The following is a 22,345-nucleotide window of genomic DNA, read 5'->3' on the forward strand; positions in this document are numbered from 1 at the left end:
TTCCTTCTGGAAAACAGAGGAGCAGTTCCTTCTACTTAACCAGTGCTTTGCTTTTCTGCTTTCTTAAGCCAGAATTTTTAGACTCTTGGCCTGGGCCTTATTACCAGTCTGAAAGATGTGTGGTTTTCCCACTGATGCTTTGCAGTGGTGAAAACTTCACAGAAGTTTTCATAGTAAAAATTCTTAATAGACAATGTGGGGATGATAATGAAAAATATCTGTGGCTTGAATTAAACAAACAAGGTAAAATCCTAGCCTTGATAGCTGAATGGTGTAAGATTTATCTTGATGGTCCATTCAACCTCAGCAGTTGTTTTCAATAGCATATTAAGTGTTTTTTGTTTACTGGGTTTTTTTGGGGGGGGATAACTTTTGAGATGAGAGAATGATTTTGTCCTCCTTGTCCTATAAAGGTGCCATCTGTCTGCAAAATAAAATTTGTAATTTTTGGGAAGTGCTGTTTCCTTATTCACTAACTTCTCTTTTTGCATTTTGTTTTTTCCTTCTCCCCTGTACATATGGCAGAGCCAGGGAATCAAGTGGTGGTGGAAAACTGCAGAAAGCTTCTGCAGCTTTATCTTAATTTTATGCAAAGAGTTTGCATGTGAAGCTCAAAGTTGTGTCCTTGTCCTTTCACTTTATAACCTCCTCAAGCTGCAGTTTGACTGATATTGATATTGTTTAATGTGCGGTGCTTCTCTTTTCTATGTGTGTGCCCCCTAGGCCCCTTGCCACTTCCCCAGATCTAGATTCAGATAGTGAAACTCATTTAAAATCGTTTTTTAAGTTGTAATTTCTTTGAAATGTGTATGCTTAATTCAGAGCCAAGGTGTAACCGTAAGGCACAAACACCTGTGGATAAATTTGACTTCTGATGTTACAGTGTATGTGTAATAGCTGCTTTATACTTGAGACTTGCATGGGTTGCCAGCAACTGTGATAGGTGATGGGCTGCTGTGTGGTATAGTACAGTTGTGAACAAGTGGAGTGGAAAAAGTATGCCAGGGTGGAGTCATAGATGCTGGCACAGCTACTTCTTCAGGCATGTAGTAAAGTCTTGTTTGTTGCTAAATTAAGCTTTATTGTGCTAGAAAATGTGCTGTGAAGAGCAGCTCTTTGAGGGACAAAAAAGGAGAGAACAGTCTTGTACTAATGCAGTGCACCCTAGACCACTCGACTTGATTTTGAAACTTGCTTCTTAAACCAGAAGGGAACAGTGAGAATGTTCTATGTCCATACCTACCTAGTCTGGAGTTTGGTTAGCTGTACATCTCGGGCCAGAAGTGAAATGATGCAGACAAGATTTTAAGCATTTGACTTTTCCCAGCTGTGCTAATCAGGCTGAGAAGGCAATGCTTGTACCCACCAACTTTGCCTTGTCACTGCTCTGTAGCTTTGCAAAAGGAAATGCAATTCTAGGTTAATTCAAGGCTCAAAATAGCGTCTCTCTTGCAATATGCATTACCTTTTCCTTGTCACTTTCTTCTCTCCCTGTTCTACATGGAATATTCCATTCATTACTGCCTCAGAAATCAGTTATTTTGCAGTTTGCAAATGCTGAAATGACGTGAGAGGAGTAAGACTTGCTTGCAACCATAACTATTTTTGAACAAGAGCTTCATTTTAGAAATTGTAACCATCTAAGAAAAGCTGATCTGAGATTTTTGGCTGTAAAATAATTTTGCATTACATTCCATCAAATGATTCCCTGTGACTCTCATGTGTTAGGTAATCCTGAAAGAGGAGTGTATGAAATAGAGTATGAGGAAGCACTTAACTGGTATGGAATGAGATCTGGTATCTTTTGTAGGATATTTTCAAGGATAAATGGAGATTGTTCAGGCATAGATAATCAAAATAGGTTAGCCTTTTTTGAAACACAAGCATTCTTATTCTAGCTTATTCTCTTCTTTTTCTTTTTTTTTCTCCATTGTTTCTACCTCTGATTTGAATCCAAAGGGAGACCTGGCACAGACTCTACTGTTTTGGCTATTAAATAAGTGTACTTTTTTCATTCTGTTGAGCTGGTGGTTAGCTGTGATTGAAAATAAACATCTTAAATGTTTGGAAAAATACCTGCTATGCTGAAACGATGGATTGCTTATGCATTGTAACAACAAAGGTAAGACGATAAAGCTTTTGATTAATGCCTGCGATCTTGGAAGTTCTTATTGAATCTTTCTATTTTTGCCCAGCAATAATGAAAATAGTGTGATGGTTTTCTAGTGGTGATTTTTTTTTTTTTTTAGACTTCAATTGTCCAAATAAATACTGTAGTTGTTGCTAAGAACAGTCATAGATGTTCATTCCTGTAAGAGTCAATTATGCCAGTATTTAAAGACTGCAGTGTAGTAGAACAATCAATTTTTTAACATTCATCAGTGAGACTTTTCTCTATAAAAATTCACTCTCTTTAAATGCATTAAAACAGTAGTTTGCTTTAGAATTCCTCATTTCAGATTAAAAATACTGGTTTGCATAACCTTTGTCAGGACGTGTTTAGAATAACCATCAAAGAGGAAAAAGATGAATCTGGGGAAGTCCCATTAGGGATGGATATATTTGAATGTTCTGCAAGCTTGGCATATTGCTGCTTGGTGCTGTTACTTCTGTGCTAGGATAAAGCTTCATGTGTGATTGTTGTTAATATAGTCCACTTGTAACTGCTAAAGATAAAATCCATAGATTGGTTATATAAAAGATAAGATTCATAGGCTGAAAGTAGATGAGCAGTGTGCTTGTGAAATATGGATAAAGGTGAGTTTGGTTTTTTGGAAGCTTTTTTCCTGTAAATAGTAAACTGTTCTCTATTGCTCCCTTTTTCTTAGATGTTTACATAGCTATAAGTTTAAAAAATCTTTAACAAACTACTTCCACTTTTATTTCTACTTCTTGATCATTTGGAAACTTTATTCTACTTCTTGAGAAAGAGGTTTGTATGAAGTTAAACATCTTTGAGAATATTTTGTGGGTTTAGTGATAGCTTTATAAAACAAAAGGTGAAGGTGCTTATGCATGTTCGATAGAAAGAAGCACAATACCTAGTAACAGGCTAATTGGAGTGGCTGAATTCACCTTGTCTGTCAGCAGCAAAGAATTCTTTCTGCTCTTCAGATAATTTTTTCTGGAAGTAAAACGTGCCTTTTAAAACCATAAGTTTGATTTAGCTATGTTCATTTGGGACATTTTTGCCTTATTTCATTTTAAATATCTCAAGTACTGTGAGAGCAGGAACAGGCTTTCATTCCTTGACTTTGGTTATGTAAATATATCTTTATTTTGTTGCACTCTTTTTTTTTTTTTTTTTTAAAAAGCTCAACTTCAGGTTTCTCTCTGCATTTATTTACCTTCCTTTATCTATTTCCTTAAAAGTACAAGGATAGCTTATATGGAAAGTTAAGCCAACAGAAAATGCACTCTGGATAAAAAGATACTTATTTGTTTGGTTTTTTTAGTATGGTCAGCCTGGCCATATAAGCACTAATGCTTAAGAAAGGAAGACTGTTCACAGAATTGCTGCCTGGAAGAGAAAGCTATCATTCCTTCCACAAAAACATAGTCTTAGATCAGCTTAGCTTGATCATGCATTTCCACCTGGGTTTATCACCGCTTAATCCTTATTGTCCGGTGCATGTCAAGTTTTGGCCTCTTAGCTAAATGCTCCTGTAGTGCCTTGCAGCTTCAGTTAAAGCTGTTGATAGTGAAGCTATTAAAGGGACTGTTTGTTTCCCTTAAATGTGTGTGCTTACAATGAATTGGAAGCTGTAGTCTTGGGAAAAGTACATTCCTTAATGTCATGTATGAATCTACTTCTGTAATGTAAAGGAAAACAAGTGTACATGGCGTAAGTAAAGCAATTCTGAAATCAGCATAGGAGAAATGTATGATAGGGTTGAAATAGGATTAAGTACTTCTTTCTCTGACTTGTGTGTAAGCCTTGTTTGAAATAATTCTGTTGCTACTCTATTTCTGAGTAGCAAAGAGAAATTAGTCTAAGATGATTTTTCTAATAAATTTGAAATCTTTCAGGATTTGATCTTTATAGTTTTGTTTTCTTTAATTCAGAATAAAGACCTTTTCACTTAATGGCAAACATCTGTAAACTACTTTCTGCTTTGTGTTCTGCGGTCTAACCAGTTTGCTTTGCTCTAATCTAGTGCAAAGAGTACTGATTAATACAGTCTTTCCCTCCTTATGTGGGCACATTTGGTTTGGTGTAGGTAGGCAAATTTGCATCACTGAAACCATGGATACTATTAAGAGCAGGCACGTGGGCTGTGCCTACAGTAATGATTCTTATTTAAGTAACAGTTTTAAATGAGTACGTGGCACTTAAAAATGCAGAATATGAAAAACCTTAAATTCTTGCGGATAACTGTTTTTTGAGCAGTCATTCTTAGCTTGCTTGTTCAGTAGTATACTTCCACTGAAACAGTTGAATTTAAAGACATGATTTAAAGTTTGTACAAATAATATTTCTAGTAAAATTGTGGTGCAAAAGTGTCTTGAAACAAAAACAATGATTAAGAAGCATGCTGCTTGAACTATGCCGGAGCAATGTCCGTCTAGCCCAGTATGTTGTTTCTGACACCTTGCTTAGTGTTAGCCTTTATAAATCAAAAGGTAAAGATGCTTATAGGTCTGTTTAAAAATGGATACTGTAGGAAAGGGGCAAGCATATATGATGCATCACCCTATTATCATGGGAGGAAGATGAAGCTTTTTTCTGACTTTTTAAACTTAAAAATCAGGAGCGATCATAAATTCGGGGCCATTATTGTATCACTCTGGAAGTGATCTAGTCCAACCTCCTGCTAAAAGCAGTGTCTACATCAAATTCAGGCAAGGTTGCTTAAGGCTTTGTCCAGTTGGGTCTTGTAAACATGTTAAGAACAGAGATTCACTGCCTTTCTCAGCCTGTTCCAACGCTTAATCATTGTCATAGTTTTAAAACAATTTTTTCCCTTCATATGCATTTAACCTCCTCCACCCTCTTCCTCAGCCCTGTCTCGGTTGGAAAGTTGTCTTTTGTCCTCCTGCTGTGCCCTATGATAAAGGGCCAAGCTCCATCTTCGCAGTAAGCCGCTGTTAGGTTGTGGGGAGCTGGTAGCAGCCTTCTACTAAGCTGCCTCTTCTCCAGGCTGAACAAGCCCATTTCCTGAATCCTCCTCGTGCTGCTCACTGTGCCTTTCAGAAACCACTTAAGGCAGATCAGTGGAAAACTTACATTCTTATTGACTAGTAATTGCATGTATGTAATAATTATAATAAAAAAAAGCCCTCTGCATATAACTTTTAAGGGGCATTTTCTTAAATTCAGGGTCATCTTACTGCTAATAGTTTGTGACTCAAGGACTTTCTGGGCTAAATATGACTGGTATAGTTATTGCTATAACTAGGAATCCTCAGTGGCCCTCTCTTACATGGGTTTGCCCAGCCTCACCAGATGCCTGTAAAATACAGGGCGAGGGTATAGATCTCTTCACAATATATGTTTTTTTCCCTGTGGCATATGCTTCATCCGCAGAGCACCTCTAGACATGCTTGCTTGCTCTTCCTAAATAGCTGTAAGTATGTAGAGTTATTTCATTGATAAACCTTGCAAAGTTGCTAATCTGTGTAACTTTTCAGGCAGAGAGGTATTGGTGAAGTTCTAAATTGTTCAAGTTTGGGTGGATGCCAGAAGAAACTGGATAGTTGGACCAGGTACCTGATGCGTTTGTGTGAAGTGGATCGTTTCATTAGATTTTTAAAGCCTTTGTGTTTGAGTCCATAGTTACTTCCCCCTTGTTTTAAAAGTAAAAGCTGCCAGTTAATAGTACAAATATATAATAAATGAGTTTTATCTCCTCGTTGTGTCAGTTCTGGGCATGTTTGGTTAGTAATTGACTGAAGAGCTGATTAAAAAAAATGCCTCTGAAATATCAGTATTTCCAACAGTTGAATTATAATAAGACTTGTTCTCATGAGAGTCAGTAAATCGCATGGTGTGAGTATATTTAGGTTGGAGGAGGTGGTGAATACAGCAGTAGGAGACTGGAGAATAACTTTCTGAAATCAATCCCACAAGTAAAATCTCTTTAAAATTAATATAGCCCATGAAAAGTATCTGAAGTGGGAACTAACTATTATTTAGCTTATCTAGAGTTGCTTCTGTGCAGGAGCAATTTTCAGAATTTTGGGGGAAACAATCAGATGCTTCTCATGTCAAAAAACGCTTCCTTACACGTATGAAAAAATGATATATAGTAGTATGTTGTCTAGCTATACTTGCAAATAGAGCAGATGGAAGAAATTATTATTACTATATTGAAATTACTCTGGTTATATAAATAGAATCAAAGAATAATTTGGGATGCAAGGATTCTTGGCATGGGGGGGTGGTCATCTGGTCCAACCCCTGCTCAAAACAAGGATAACTTCAGTGTTAGATGGGGTTACTCAGAACCTTGTTCTGCTTGGTTTGGAATATCTCCAAGGCTGGACACTACATAACTTATTTAGGTAACATGTTCCGATGTTTGGTTATCCTCATTGTGAAAATTTTTCTCCTAATACCCAGTTGGAATTTTCCTTGATGCAGCTTTTCTGTTGCCCTTCCTCTTTGCTATGTACCTTGGTGAAGTCTGGCTCCATCTTCTCTATAATAACCTGTTAGATAGTTGAAGACATCACCTGGATCCCTCTCAGCTTTCTTCTTTTTCCCCCAGACTGAGCACAACCTAGCTCTCCTGGCCTCTCCTGTTATATTATATGCCTCAGCCCCTAATCATGTTGGTTGTCCTCCACCGGACACACTCCCTTTTGTCAGTGTCTCTGTTAATGAATACTGAACAGTTTCAGCCTTAGTATTGGCAAGGGTGGGGAAATCTTTTACTAAACAAATAGCTTTTTCAAAGGTTTGAGGATAGCATTTCAAACTGGAAAGCTAAAGAGAAGTTCTATTTTGAAATGAGGTAGGACAGTTTAAAGTTTAGCAGCTGCTGTGCTGTTTAGTTCTGCATCTCTTGCATTTTCACAGCTCCAGGTGCCTTCCCAGAATCATGTCAGTGTATTTCGGAGGAGCTGGTGATCTTAACCTGGATAACTTTTTGAGTAGGATTAATAGGAGTAGCACAGTGAAATATTCATTCCTAATCATTTTTGCGTTGCTGTACCTCTTTGCCTGTGGAAGAATTCAGTTAATGGTTTCATGTGTGACAGTGAGCTGATTTTTCAGGTTGCTGCTACTGAGGGTGTGTCCACCTCTCCTTTCCTGCTCACCTCCTAGGAACTTAGGAGAACCTGACTTGCTTTTCTGCTGGCTAGTGAGTTAAAGCAGCTCATGGAAAAGTCTACAGAGCACTAGAGACACTAGAAGGTAGCTGCTGGGGTGAAGAAGGGAACAGTACTGAGCAGCTGAATTGGCTCAGCTGCCTGTGAAGTGCAGGTAGTGATCAGACCTAACAGCTCACCATTTTTGGAAGGGGGGGGGGAGAGAGCAGTGGTTTTCCCTGCAGCAGAATCGAACTGTTTGGTCTGGTTGCTCGTGAAACTGGACTCTCGGCAGGAACGGCTTTGGCATAGTCTCCTGTGTTAAGGAAATAGCAGTGGAGGGGGATTGAGTGCCATTGAGGAGCTGGGCAAAACAGTGGGAGAACACATGTAGGTTTGTTCATAGCTGGACATACGGTCTCTGACACGATTCCTTCAGTTGGTAGAGATATTTAGATTTGGTGGCAAAACAGGGCTTTTTCTCTCGCTTGAAGTGCGATTTCAGGATGGCTGAGCAGACCGGTTAAGAATTCCTGGTATGGCACTCATTGACTTTGTTTCACTAGCTGGCACACTGCTTAGCCACTTTATTTTGCAAATGCAGTAAGTTGCACAGGGGTCTTGCTAACGTGGGGTTTGGTTTTTCTTTTTTTCTCTTCTCTTTGATCTGATGCTTGCTTAATCATAGCTTAACATATTGTGAGTGGATATTAATCATACTTTAGTATGTGATAACATTAATATTAGAACTGGTACTCACCTGACCAAAAAATCTAGAATGCTGAAGACATGCTTTAGTGCAGGCTATCAGAATATATCTGTTCAAGTGATACAGAGCTTTATTAGTTATATAAAATACTCACTTGTTCTACCCTGTCCTCTGCAAAGACAGTTCTTTGAAGATTTTGTGCTGCCTCATCTTGTGTGTGGAGGAGGGAGGGATACTTAATCTGTGTGTGCATGTGCACTCCAACAGCGGGTTTACGTGGGGCCATGTAAGTTGTAGTATGTACTTTGGGGACTTTTGCTCCTTCCTCCTCTCGGTGAGGCAGCATGCACCAGCCGCTGTTTGACGTTCTCTCAGATGTGCCGGTGAGATGGAGCACACTACCGCGGTGGACTTTCATCCATCTCTGTGGCACTTGCTCTCTTTCCTGTTGGAACCGTAGTCAACGTGATAGTGGCGTGCAGCTCTCTGCATTTGTGGTGCCTTGTAGTAATACCTGGTGAAGGTAACTCCACAGAGAAGTGCTTTGTCTCCGCATCGCTTATGCAGTGGATGGCATGCAAGTGATGTAGCTTCAGGTCCAGAGCTTAAGGAGATGATAGAGGTGCTTGTGACTTGGGCACTCAGAGCTGCCAGGGTGGTGCGTTGGCCAAATGTGGCAGCGCTGCATACAGACCTGAACAGGCAGACCTCTCGCCTTCTTGCGCTTGCTTTTTTACATCTGTAATGGCTCTGTTGAAGCCTCTAGAGTTACATAATGCATGAACTTGGTCCATTTTCCTTGTAGTTTTAATAGGTTGCTCTTTATTTTTGCACATTTGTTATTTCACCAGAAATTTATAGTAATTAGAAATAGTGGCTTGTAGTATATTCCTGTATCTTTTTGTGAATACTTTACATGGAAGAGACTTATTTCTTACTCCTCAGTTCACTTTTTTCTGCTAAAATTATTTCACTTACGTTTGGTAAAATGAAACCTTTCATCACATGACCGAGTCTGAATGAAAATCTGCTTTGATTGCTTTAGCACAATTCAGTAAAGTGAAATAGTGGCCTAATCAACTACACTTCCTCAAAAAAAGAAAACAAATGTCTTATGTAATCCTACAGCTGATATGGTAATGTTGCTGCAGGTTTTTTTGTTTGTTTGTTTGTTTTTTTTAAAAAAAGCTTTACAGTGTTAGCAGTTTGGTTTGATAATTTAACTCTTATTCAAGAAGCCTAAAGCAGAAGTAGCTTATTACATGAAGTTTTTGTTTTTTGAGCTGGTGCTTTCATCTTCCTTCAGTCTATGAAAATGACTAGTATTTAGTGAATACTTTGGGTAGCCTCTACTTGCTTTTTTTCTGTTTTTGTTTGACATTTGCCTCTTTATGCTGTAACAATTCCGGTTAGCTTAGGAGAAGTGGTTAATTTTGTGACCTGTTAGTGATAAATAATCTTAGAAGCTGTTAATAGAAAACTTCCCAGAAATAAGCATAGTCTTCTCTTTGAGAAAAACTTGAATTACCCTATTTCTTTTCTTCCCAATAGGTTGTTTAGTGTCTGCTGTACACAGCTAGTTTTATGTAAGTAACTGAAATTCAGGTGAATGGGAAAAAAATCGAGTTTGGGATAGTAGTAGTATGGTGATTATCATTTTTATTTTGATCTTATTTAATTGGCTGTGATGTACACCTTGGAGAGCATTGCAGTATTTCTGAGGAGACAGAAAAGTGTATTTTATGCAGCGTTACATAAGTGCAACTCTGGCATATACAGCTAGAAGTACTACTAAGCTGGTGAGGAAGGTGGAGGTGCTGTGTGGCAGCAGCAGTGGGGAGCGGGGGAAGGCTGGAAGAACTTGACTAGAGGAAAGACTGAAAGGGGGTATGTTTCCCAATTACAAAGGTAGCACAGTTTTCAAATGGCAAGACATTAAAACAGGAATGAAAACAGTAAGCCAAAATAAACTAAAGCTGGAAATTAAAAGGTTCCTTACTGCTAAAATAATTGGTTTTAAAAGCTTTTCATACCAATAATGTAGACAAAACCAGTTCTTTATGTTGGAGTTGGATCACTTTAAGAATAATATTAAAGTTGTTCATTAGGGGTTTAGCTTGTTTGTGAGACTTAGCAGAAAAATCTGTCCTGCGTTGCATTATTTTGAAGGAGAATGATTGAATTTGGGTTGGATACAAACATGAGGATTGTTATTCATCTAAAATCATATAAGCACTATTTGTTGTAGCTCTTTCTATTTGATGGTGTTAAATAGGGAAGTTAATTTCAAAATAGTCATTTCAACTTCCTAATTGAAGTCATTGGCAATCTAGAAACTCTCACCTTTTCTCCCATTACTTGGAATGTTCAGTTATGCATTACTGAGAATGTAATCAAAACGAATCAGTTCACCAGTATGCTACAAACATGCTGGAATGCAATTTTTGGCAGCAGACTGACTGCAATGAAGGAGATGAAAACTTTGTGGTGGAATCAACTTGTATTTTTTCTGGTCTTGCGTTTGCTTTACTTATCCTTGTACATTACTGTAGATCTGGGAGGTGTCATTTTTGTAGGTTAAGTATAGTGCCTGTAAAATGAACACTTTGGAAAAAGGGATGTACTTTACTGTAGGCTCCTTTGCATCTTACATCCTTTACTACTGTGAGCAGGCAGGTAAGTGTTCAAATGAAAATGGAGAAATGCTGCCCTCTACTGTTTATAAAGTGTTTTTCTCAAATTAACAGAAGCAGGAGAATGCAAATGCCAGCATTTTATAGGACTTTGCGGGGCTTTTCTGCCTTCCAAGATTTGAAATATGAGGAGACCCTTTTTGAAAGTTATGGAAGAATAGTGTGCTAAACTGGAATTATATTGTTGGGTTGACAGACCTATAAAATACTACCAATCAGAAAGCTGTAAGATCTTAGTTGATATTTTTGAGTGTTGTCTTTTATTCCTACATTGCTTCGAAAATTCTCTTATGCACTTCATATCTTTCTACATCCATTGCAAAAAAAAGCATGTGCTAATTTTTGTTGGAATTATCCTCAGCTAGGGATTTTTTTTGTATTTTTCAGACATCTTGTTACTATAGGAAAGATTCTGTATAATGGGAAGGTTGTACAGGGAATTTCTATTCCATTTCTTTCATTGCTTGTCCTCATCTGTTTATGTATGTCTGTCTTTTTTGATTCTCTAACTCTAACGTAGGTGGTATTGCGTAATGAATGGGGGCCATGGTTATCCACAACCATACTTTAGCACCTCACTATATTCCTGGGATCAGCAGTGTGAAACTGGTTGGATGGCATTATGTTATTCTCCCATGCAGTTGATACCAGGTGCAATAATAATCATTGATGTAAGAATTTACAGTTTAAAAAAACTTTTACAACTGAAGCTATTACTACTTTTATTCATGCGCTATGTCCTACAGGGGCAAATGTAGATGGGAAGTGCTATGAGAATAATGAAAGTTTAAGAAATAAACTTATCTTGTGTGTAGATTCCTTGTCCCCTGACGGGTCCTAGTCTATTTAGCAAGCTGTTTAGGAGCTTCACTGATTGCTCTAGAGGAAAATCATAACATCAAAAAATCCAGAGTGAGGACTGGGGAGGGAATCTTGAGAAGCTCTTTGAAAGCTGTCAGGTTGTAAACTGAACACATTTTGCTTGTGCTTAGGAAGCTCAAAGTTCTTTGCCCTTTCTCCTTCCTGGGGTTTTCACTGAAAAGTAGAAAGTTTTGCTTGCTTTAATTAAAAAAAAATCATTTTTATCAAGTACTGGCACTTACGTTAGAGGTTATTAGCCCAGGAAGGAAGTGATAGGACTCTACTGGACATGAGTTTTCCAGGTTCAAAATTACTCTTGAACGATACTCTTTTTAAAACCTCTTACCTGAAATAAGGATAGTTTCCTTGAATTCCTTGATTGCCTCAAACCTCCTCTTTCTCAGTGGTGGGAGTGACATAAGCCAAGTAAAAGGAGCTGGAGTTTCCTCTGTCCTGACTGCTTTATCGACTGATCAGCTTGTGACCCTGTGGGTAAAGAACAAATCGCTTAAGGGATTTAAAGTACTCTAAAGGTATTTTGATAGGATTATATTTACTATGTGACATGATTTTTCATGTACTGCCTGAAGTTACCTTCAGATATACACAAAGTATATCTGCTATTTACTGTTATTTTTACTGTAGCAAGGGGTATTTCTTGTGCCTCCTCTCAAATGATGATGTTTTGGGGGAGGGAAGAAGAGGCAAGTAATTTGGAGTTAGTAGCTGAAATGTAACTAAGGTAGGCTAGAGTAAGCCTGAGGTCAAGATAATGGCACTTAGTAATAATAAAGGATGTAAAGCCTCATTGTTTGAATTCTTGGCAAAGTTTGGCTTTGATTTGTTACTGATATTTAATGTGAGAAAGAGTGTTTTAACTTGCATTAGCTAGCATTAAGATAATTTGACTTGCCATTAGAAAATGTAATTTGAGATTCCTTTGCAGACCTCAAGTTCAGTTCAAGTAACAACAGACTTCTCATTTAAGCTGTTCTGTCATGGTGATTAAGCTGTAACTTGCTTTTTGCAGTTTTGTAAAAGGCGTAAAAAATTCATGCTAACTCTTTTCCTTTCAGCTTGTTACAATTACTCATTTCCTCCTTATTTGCTGTATTTTCTGAAGGTGTTACTGTACTGGCTACCATATTAATGGGCACAATATGAGGGAATGAATCTGTGCCACAAGACCAGAAGTACTTGGGAAAATGCATCTTAAACAGCTGGAGAGAGTTGATACTCACATTCCTTCAGCTGTATTGGCTCTGTCCTAAGCAACTTTTAGTTCTCATGGTCTCTTACTCATCCTGCTGTCTACAATGCTCAGATCCATCTCAGCAGAGCTACTATTCAGCCACTTGTGTGTGTGTGTTTTCTGCCCTTGCTGCAGAACATGGCACAGCTCCTTGTTGAACTGCTTGAGGTGTCTCCTGGCCCAGTCCTCAAGGTTGCTGAGGTCTTGTAACTCCTTGTGATAGCCATTTCTGCTAATTGAGTGTTGTCTGCTAGCTTGGGCCCTTCAAATCCTTGGTCTTTTCCTAGCTATCTCTTCTGTGCCTTTTTGCAGCTCTCCCTCAAAAACCTTGCCTTTTGGTTTCCAGGACAATGGCAGGAGTGTCAATGGCCTGCAAACAGCCCTGTTGTTTCCAGCCCAAATAGCAGCGTTCCTTATCCGTTCTCAGTTAATAACAGTGTAAATGACAAATACCCTTCCTGTCTAGACTGAGACAGCCTTCTTAGCCCTTTCCTCTAGCACTTTAAGATGGAGAAATGTGTAAAGCTGGATTGCAGGCTAGCAAATTCTTCCATCCGTAAGGTCTAAAGAGTAATGTTATGGATATTTTTCTGTTTAGAGGGAGAAGTCACCCCTGGTTTGGAAATGTTCAAATCTGTTAGAATGACAGAAATACAGTGTGAGAATGTTCCTCTTTGAACATGGTACCAAATTTGTGATACAAAGACTTTTTAAAAATAGTTTTCTTATAAAACTTAGTGACAGTCTTCCCTCTATGCAGAAATGTATGGCAGATACCTGTGCATCAGTAGAATATTACTGCTGCCTAGCTTCCGTCTTGTTCTCAGTAAACTGCTTCTCAGTAGTTGAACCACAATCTGTTTTCCCTGTTTGTAAGGCAGTGGAGGTCTGATTTGTATTTGTTTCTAGGAACAACCTTCTTGCTGTTTGCAGTGGAGGGAAAAAAAATGCCCTAATGAGCATTTCTTCTCTACTCACTATGAGAGGCTTTCAGCCTCTGCTCTGAATGTGCTGCATCAAAGCAATAGCGCAGAAACACACCAAGGTGCTGTCCTTCCTGGATAAGGGAAGCATGAACAGGCATTGAAATGAATTTGGAGTATGAGATTTCACCAGATAAAAAGCATATGTTGTTAGTATATTCACCCTCTTTTTCTTTGTTTTTAGACTTACAGGCCTCAGTGGAGGCACAGTTGACTGATTAATAGTTTGAAAGTCACTAAACAGCAGTGCTGTTTTTCTTAGCTGTGTTGCACAGACCATTGAAAAAGTGGTTCACTCTTAAACTGCTGCTCCAAAAGGAACTCTTGTCTTTCAAAAGATAATACAGAATGACTAAGATTATGAGCAATCCTTCAATTGCTGGAGAGCGTATGAACATCCTTCAGTCTGCAGTAATCCTTTAGAAGATGTTAACTTCCTTCCTCCGCCCCCCACCAGTGGTTTTTGCATGACAGGCTGAATCAGACTGGCCTTCTGTCTCAATCTAATGAATGGATGCCTCGGGAGACTGCCTTTTGGGAGGATGTGCTTAGCCTACCCAGCCCGAGTCCTCCCGGGAACAACTCGGGGGACTTGGATTGATCTTTGCTCGAAATTGCCCTTTACACTGAGGGGAGTAGCCTCAGCTAATCTGAATCATATCATGCAGGATCCAGTCTTTTCTACTGAACATAGGCGTTCTAAGTATAGCCTCAGTTCATGAATAGTTTTTATCACTTGAGTTTAGTTGAGTCCATCCTCATCAACCTCAAAATGAGAGGAAGCTGCATTTGGAGGTTGGGGGAGGAGGGGGAAAGAAGGCAGTGAAGCTTTCCAGTCCTTCAGAAAAGGTCTTCTACCTAATGGGCTTTTATGTTTATCTGTTTTATCTTTGGGATTAAATGTCTGTCGCTCACTAGAAATCTTTTTGGTTGGCTAGAACTATGTAGATCTAAATATATGTACTTTTTCCTTCCTGTAGACAGATGGTAGCAACACCTCAAAGGCACCGCCTGAAAAATCACATACTTCCACTGTAAGAATGGTTTCAGCAATAGTTTCTGAATGGTATCTTAACTCTTGCAAGGATCTCATAGTTCTTCAATTTGGAAGGACTTTTCAGGTCATACTGTTTCTAGACATGTCAAAGATGTTTGAAGTAATGTAGTATTTTAGTTTTTTGGGGAGGATTTCCTAGCTGGGTTATATTCTAATTGGAGTACAGACACCTTTGTGTGTGTGCACATGTGCACACTTGTGCCTGCCTCCAAAGGTGTAGTTATCAACATAATCAAATTTCTTTTCAGCCATGACTTCAACAGAGGAGGTCAGGTAGACTTCAGTCTTATGGGAAGGAAACTTTGGTATCATCTTTATCTTCTGCACTTATGTCCTTGTTATTGGGTCAAGCCTAAAGTCTTGTAAAAGGAATTACTTATCTTTAGTCCTTTCCTAGCCTTTCTTAAAGGTGTTCTTCCAATGTTGGCAGCTTCCAGCTAGGAAGTAATAAGGTTGGATTACGGATTTCACAGCAGTCATACTAGTCAGTTCTGTAACTTCTATCTATATCTAAGGAACTTCTTTTGTGGAAACTGTAAAGACTGAAGTGTATGCTCCAGTACGGCTGAAACACTTTAAAAACATTAGGAGGAGGAAGAGATTCTACTCTTGGCCTTTTTTAAAATCCAAAACATGATGTTTGAAGGGCTTCATACCTTCTAGAGCATGGATTCCTATGACTTTTTGTCAGGGTGTGCCACCATCTTGCAGCAATAAACTGTGAAGCTTTTTTTCCCCCCTCTCTCCTCTTCTTTATTATTCTTAATACCCTTCTCTGAGAACTGCCTGTTGTTGCTTATGCAACTTTCCCCCCCACTTAATGGGGTTCTTTGTTCCCTCCATGCCTGCCACCTACTGTCATGAAACTTGCAGGTAACTGATACCCTCTGAGGTCTCTGCCCCTCTCCTAAATGTGTTTGCCAATTGTTTTAGAATTACGAAGTGGCAGGGGAGGGGCTGGCCTGGTACAGCACACCTGGCTGGTATCATTAAATAAAGCTGCTTTTCCTTTGAAATCACATTTTAAATTCCTAGGACTTCTATCCAGTGCTAATTGTCGGGAAGGTCTATTTTTGTGAAGTTTTGCTTCTGAATACTCTTGAGTATTACTATTTTGCAAAGCCTGTGTTGAAGCTTGATTATTTTAACATGTAGAATACATCATAGCACAGACACCTCTGGGTTCGTTCTGCTTTGACAGTGGTTTTTCTCTTCTGTTTTGGACTGAAGAGAGCTCCAAAAGCAAGCTTATAAAAGTGCCCATGATAATGGTCATTCAGTGGGGAAGGAAAGTATTCTTGTCTGTTTTCGGCTTGACTTATCAAGGCTTATGAAGGACCTCACCGGAGCGTTGTCCTAGATCTGTCTTCTGCTTAACAATTTAAGACTTGGAATAAACTGGGAGAAAATCATGAACACCTACTGAAAAGTTTCTATTCATAGGACCTTTTCTGGGCTTAAATGCCACCGCGGGGCAAGTTTTGAAAAATGCCACTATTAATCAAATTCCTGTTTCCAAAATAACATTCCACCTTCCTTCTGAAGTTATTGGGGCTATGGTATCCTCCAGGATGTTGGAAACTTTAAGACACAAATAGCTGCATTTACAACATGCTGATTGTCCCAGAAAAGATTTTTCTACCATTGCTGCAGTTGGTCCTGTCAAAACAATGGAAAGGATTCTCTCTTAATTTTTGTGCTTTGTGATGATTGTGTTGAGCACATATGGTTCAGACTGAGTGGGCACTGCAAAGTTTGTGTGTATGAGAGTGTTAAGCTCCCTAGGAGGTGGATGGGGTTGGCATTCTGGACTGAAGGTGCAGCAGTGGCTGTTGATTTAACTTCTGTAAATGTGTTCACCTGCCAAGGTGACAAATAAGGTAGCTGTTGTTTCTAGGGCAGCTGCTAAAGCTATCTTTTACAAGGGGAGTTTTCAGCTCATGGTGTTTTCAATAAATAAACCTGTTTGCCTGAAAATACTGTGCAGATGATTTTTCTGGCAATTTAGGAGCATGCAGAAACAAGTAGTACATTTTTTTTGGCTGCTTTCTCAAAATACATTTGGACAGTCTAATATTTCAGGGAATTACTAACAGCAAAGCCAAAGAGAACCTCACGGATACGAATAAGATACAGTTTGCACCAGATATCAGTTGTTATGAAACTAGTGTTTGAATTTCATTTATCTTAATAGAAATTGCTTACAAAATTATTACTCTGATTAAGAAGCAGTTATAGCCATTAGTTTAGAGCTTTCTTTTAAGATGAGGCAGTCCTAAACCGGTATCCAAACTTCTTTGCACAGATTAATTTTGCAGTTCTGTTTTCTTTCAAGGCCATGTGGTGATCTCTGCAGGACAAGGTTATGTAGACCAGTGGTTTAAAATAATAATTTGTTAGACTGAAATAATTCTGATGCTGAAGATGGTAGAAAAGGGCCCAGGAGACTTGGCACACAGATTTATTTTTATTTTTATTTTTATTTTTATTTTTATTTTTATTTTTATTTTTATTTTTATTTTTATTTTTATTTTTATTTTTATTTTTATTTTTATTTTTATTTTTATTTTTATTTTTATTTTTATTTTTATTTTTATTTTTATTTTTTTTGTGGGTTGTGTTAAGTATCCTGAAAGCATACCACTTCAGGCTCCTGCGGGAGGGAGACCTAGACTAGAGTCCTACCAGGCTGCAGGTATGTGCAGTGGTACCTAGAGGACACATCCTATTTGAAGAAATATGTCAGGCAGTATAGTCTTTTCCTCTTCAGGCTGCCATCCTGAACAGTTGCCAGTTTGTTGAGACAGACCTTCACTTACCATGGCATTAAAGACTCCAGGTCTCAGTTCTTACGAGCTTGGCTCCTACCTGTGCTGTATGAGGATATGGGTGGAACATGTGGATGAAGGAAACGTACCACTGTGTGGATTTTGCTCTGCTCTTCAGTATAGTCTGTAAGTGTGTAAAACTTGATACCTGAGAACCTGGTCATAAGTCAGTGTTACTTTTAGTTATTATCCTATTTTATCTACCAGTAATTTTTTTGCTGTTTGCTTTTATAAAAAATGCAAAGCTATATAGCATTGGTATTCACATCAATCAAGAGTAGTGGGCAAATGCTGAACAAAGCCTTGAGTTTCCGAACAGGTTGTGATATATATATATATATTTTTTTTGATGACACATAGCTCTTGAGTTTCTGCCTGTCTGATATTGCTACTGCTTGGGGAGTCTTGGAAGTAGCAGCTTTCTCATTTTATGATGGTAACAAATTAGTCTTGCTCACTAGTTGAAGATCTTAATGATATTCTCATTGGGCATGTGGGGACCACATATAAAGATCAGTTATTTCCAAGTGAACATGTAGAATAAATTTGAAATAAGAGCAATTCATTTTATGCTGTATTTTCATAGCATGATAACAGTCATTTTTAGTGATACCACTTTAAAATAAACATAAGTTTTAAAGTTCTGAATAAGCTTAAGATTGTCTTGTCTAAAGCTGTCATTTTTACATTTCTTTATATAATGTTGGGTGAAACTGTCCAAGGCAAGAAAGAATTTAGGTTTTCATTTTTCTGTATTCAAGAAATGCTAACTTGCATGAAAGAAAGCAAAATTGCTTGAATGCTTACTTTCTTGAGAGGAGAACAGTGAAGCTGCTAGGTTTGTGAGCAGATGTCACTGAAGTTTGAATGCTTGGGGAGGAGATGACAGAACTGGGTGAATTTGTGGTAAAAATCTGAGCCAACAAAACTTAGTTTGGAGATAAAACTTCTTTAAGGGCTTGAAGTTTCTCTGTAGTTTATAGCTTTCTCAATGGGTATACAGTGTTTGATATATCTTTTAAAAGTTGTATGTTGCTTGTTTAACAGTAACTTTAATGGTACCATTATTTTCACTCTAAGGAAGACTAGATCTGAATAGTGAAAAGACTGCTTTTTCCTAGAAGCCCATTTTTTTGCAGGAGGAGACCCATTCTGCCAGACCTCATAATACCTAGAGTAAAAAGCTGGCCAAGAATGGTTCAAACTTTTGCTAAATTTTTCACATTTTCACTGCTTAAGATGTGAAATGTAAATATTTTTCTGTAGATAATGTTCCTTGCTTTTTGTATTTTAAAACATTAACTCAACCTTCAATTTGAATTGGAGCAATGGTTCAAAAAATAAATATGAATGTGTCTCTTTAGAACTCTGAAGTAGAGTCCCAAATATTCTGAGTAGATGTGTTTTCCTCTGCGTGATACACACAGCTTCTTGAAATATGCAGTTGAGAACATTATTTGCTCATATTTAAAATAAAAGCCTTCAATGAGTACAAATAATTCCTTTGAAAAAGTGAAATTGTCATTACAGTTAAATCTCTAGATTTAGTCAGTGAACTATATAGGAATATATTTTAATTTGCCAAGCTTAAATGCTGTATTTCTAAGCATGTGCATGGTGAGATGTGATACTCTTAAGTTCTGTCTTTGTATAAAGGTTGGGACAATTTTGCAGTGTAACCGTTTTATTTGTTTACAGCTGCAAATATATGGCTGAAAGATTGGGATGTTTTATGTAGTCTTCATCAACAATGTAGATGTAATTGCCTGAAGTTGCTTGAGCTTTCTCTTCTGTTTTGTATCTTACTGAAGAAATCCTTTGTAGATGCCTGCACCGTATTTTCCTCTTACTGATTCTTCTGTGCCTGTGGCACATCAGAGCTTCTACTTTCTGTATCGCAGAGAGCTATTTCTGCAGCATTCACAAACTGCTTTTGGCTCTTTGCCTTTATTTGTTGTCATGAAATTGGCATGTACTTGACTTTTTTTTTTTTTTTTTTGTAAGAAGCTGCATTATTACCGTGTGATCAGAGTTATGGAAACAAGCTGTGTTGTTGACCTGTGGTGTGTAAAAAAAAGGTGTTTTGTGGGACAGGAGCATCCCTGTGTTCTTGGGGGAGTAGGCAATGGTCTGTGGCTGTGTCTTTCCCTTCTGTGACTTCGTTCCATTTTTGAGTGGTATTTGAGTATGTGTTTAGTTCTCTGCTGTCCTGTTTCTTCACACAAAAGCCTGTATAATGTAACCCCATCCAGTGGCAGAAAAATCTATTTTTCTTGTAAGATTCCTCATCATTTTATTACACGTTTGACTATCTTTCAATTTGAATGTACCTGCAGGTAAAACTTAACCTACTGTGGCTAAACTTGGGCAGTGTCCATCTTCCCTCCACCCCACAGTGTTATCTCTGTCATCTTTGTTTCTGTTTCCATGATGTTTAAGCTGAACATTTGTGATTTTTGGTCCTGCCCCTCCTGCTGTGCTTGCATGCAGATGATGACCTACTGTAGCAAGCCGGGTCTAAGGCTATTTGGTGAGAAAGCGTAAGTCATGGCATACAGCAGAAAGAAAACTATGCTTATTAGTATGGAAATGCTGCTGTCCTCTCTAGTCTCTGGATCTTCTACCAAGAAAGAGGTCTTCATGCAAATGAAGTTTATTTTGAGGTTTACTGTGGGCTGAGCTATATTCTTCCCCCCCCCCCCCCCCCCGACATCTTGCCTTAGTTTTGGCTTCCTCAATCTGCACATTTATATAAAGACAACTAGTATAATTTATGAAGCTACCCGATGCTGGTGCTGTACATGTGCATGTCACTTCTACGCTACATTAAATGTACACTACATTAAACTTTCTACCTCAGAGGGGCTTATCAGGTTAACCAAATGAAGTAAAAGGGAGAGCAGGCTGCTAGAGGTATCACCTTAAGTGAGCAGGCATTTTTAAGAGAAGAGGGAGATTCAGAGAATAGTCTTGCTAAGAGTCTTAAATGCTGCTTTTTTTTTTAATGCCATTGAATATAATTAAGAAATGGATGTGATGGGGTGATAATCCACTGAAAGGTTTGTTAGCTTATGGTACAAAAACAAATCACGGAAGGATATGTGTTTGATCAAATCCTGTAATGTGATATGCTAAAATGTATAAAGGTATTAAAATCCCTATTTTTGCTGCAGGGACCTCTTAAAAACAGTAAAGTTTGTATCCTTATAATAGGGCCTGATCAAAACATTTTTTTTAAAGAATTTAGTATCTTAAAGACTTGTTAGCATATAACGCAGAAAAATCTTTGAGACAGTGACTATATTTACTTCAGTTCTAAGGAAAAAAGCTTTTTTCTCTTTTCTTCAAACTGTCTTGATCTGTAACACACAGTTGCTTGAAATGAGGCACTTAAGCAAGAGCTCCTCCTAACCACGCCGGTGTGTAGGCCAGATTATTCGTGCTTTCCTATAGACCGGGGTGTGGGGGGGAACTGCAGCTTCTCATTTCAGTCTGCTGGAATTGGGGAAAATTCATGCATTTCTGCAGCGATGTCTTTCTCACTTCGGTAGACCACGAGCAGTTTTATTGGGCAGTTGAAAAGCCTTTTTTAACCTGTGCCAGATAACCATGCATTTTTCATGTTTGAAAACGGGCTTAAAGAGCCCACGGCTATTCATTGCGGGGCTGCCGCTCCTCCCCGCAGGGAGCCGCCGCCGAGGGCCGCTCAGCACGTTCCCCGCCGGGCGGCAGCCCCTTCCCGCCGCCTCGCGGGCTCCCCGCGCCCGCTGGCGCACTGCGAAAGGCCGGTGGCGGCAGCGGCGGCTCCGCGGCCGCGGGGGCCTCGCTGCGGCCCCGCGCCCCTCCCCGCCGCAGCCACGCCGCGCCGCAGCAGGTGGAGCTGCCGCGGGGCCGCCGCCTCGGCGCCGGCGGAAGGAGCCCGCCCCGGCTGGGGCCGCCGCGCGGCTGTCGCCTCCCGCTGATCCTCGCATCGCTCCATATAAAGCTGACTCGGTTTTTTTTTATGGACACGGGGGTTTCTGCGCTTGCTTTTTCACGAGCAGGTTTCTAATGGGAAGCTTTTTTTCCCTGAAGGATTCAACCTATTTATATAAAAGCTTATTTTTGAACACCATGGACCTAGATTAAATGTTAAAGACAGGCAGCAAGCAGCGTTTACAGAGGCATTTTTCTGGAATCTCAATCACGGATCGATTGAAGTGCCCAGGGTCTGAAAAGATGTCACCTAGCATAAAAAACTTGGATTGTTTTTCTCCGATGCTATGCCACTGTAAAGTAGCATGTACCAACAACACACTGTCTTTAATGTTTGGATGTAAGGTGGGTCTATAAAAGGACTTTCCTGGAAATATAAATGGAGTTTAATAGGATATTAACGACTGTCATTATGTCTAATGTAACTGTACCTTAAATTTCAGATTAAATAGCATGTATTTTGTTCCATGCATTAGCTGATTGTCAGGGCTCTTGGCGATTGTGACAGAAGTACTGAATTAGCATGCCTGCTGTTTAAAGATCCCTTTGAACAACGTTTTGAATTTACAGAATGCCGCATGTAAAATGTCGTCATTCTCCATTAATCAGCATTAATCATCACGTAATCAGTTTATTGCAGTCGGCTTTTATTTTCTTCGGCTGTGAAGAATTAAATACACAGGAGACTTGCCCTGAGATGCAGGGCTGGAAATGCCTTCTGACATCATATTGA

At 38.9% G+C, this 22,345-nt stretch overlaps 1 protein-coding gene across 10 annotated transcripts in view; it reads left to right on the plus strand.

Annotated features, from left to right (window-relative positions):
* The window catches only part of LOC112981701 (disks large homolog 1), a 175,633-nt gene that overhangs the window by 26,112 nt on the left and 127,176 nt on the right, over positions 1–22,345 (plus strand). For 2 of the 10 annotated variants that reach the window (XM_026097549.2, XM_026097552.2), the window contains exon 1: positions 21,640–21,957. The exons of 7 other annotated variants lie outside the window; for them this stretch is intronic. In XM_026097549.2, the coding sequence (XP_025953334.1) occupies positions 21,766–21,957 (192 nt within the window). In that variant the 5' untranslated portion in view covers positions 21,640–21,765. Of the gene's footprint in view, positions 1–21,638; positions 21,958–22,345 lie in introns of those variants that run through there. One more of the 10 variants, XM_026097553.2, reaches the window with a different exon arrangement.

The sequence above is a fragment of the Dromaius novaehollandiae genome, chromosome 9 (genome assembly GCF_036370855.1).
Source record: "Dromaius novaehollandiae isolate bDroNov1 chromosome 9, bDroNov1.hap1, whole genome shotgun sequence".
NCBI classification, from domain to species: Eukaryota; Metazoa; Chordata; class Aves; order Casuariiformes; family Dromaiidae; genus Dromaius; species Dromaius novaehollandiae.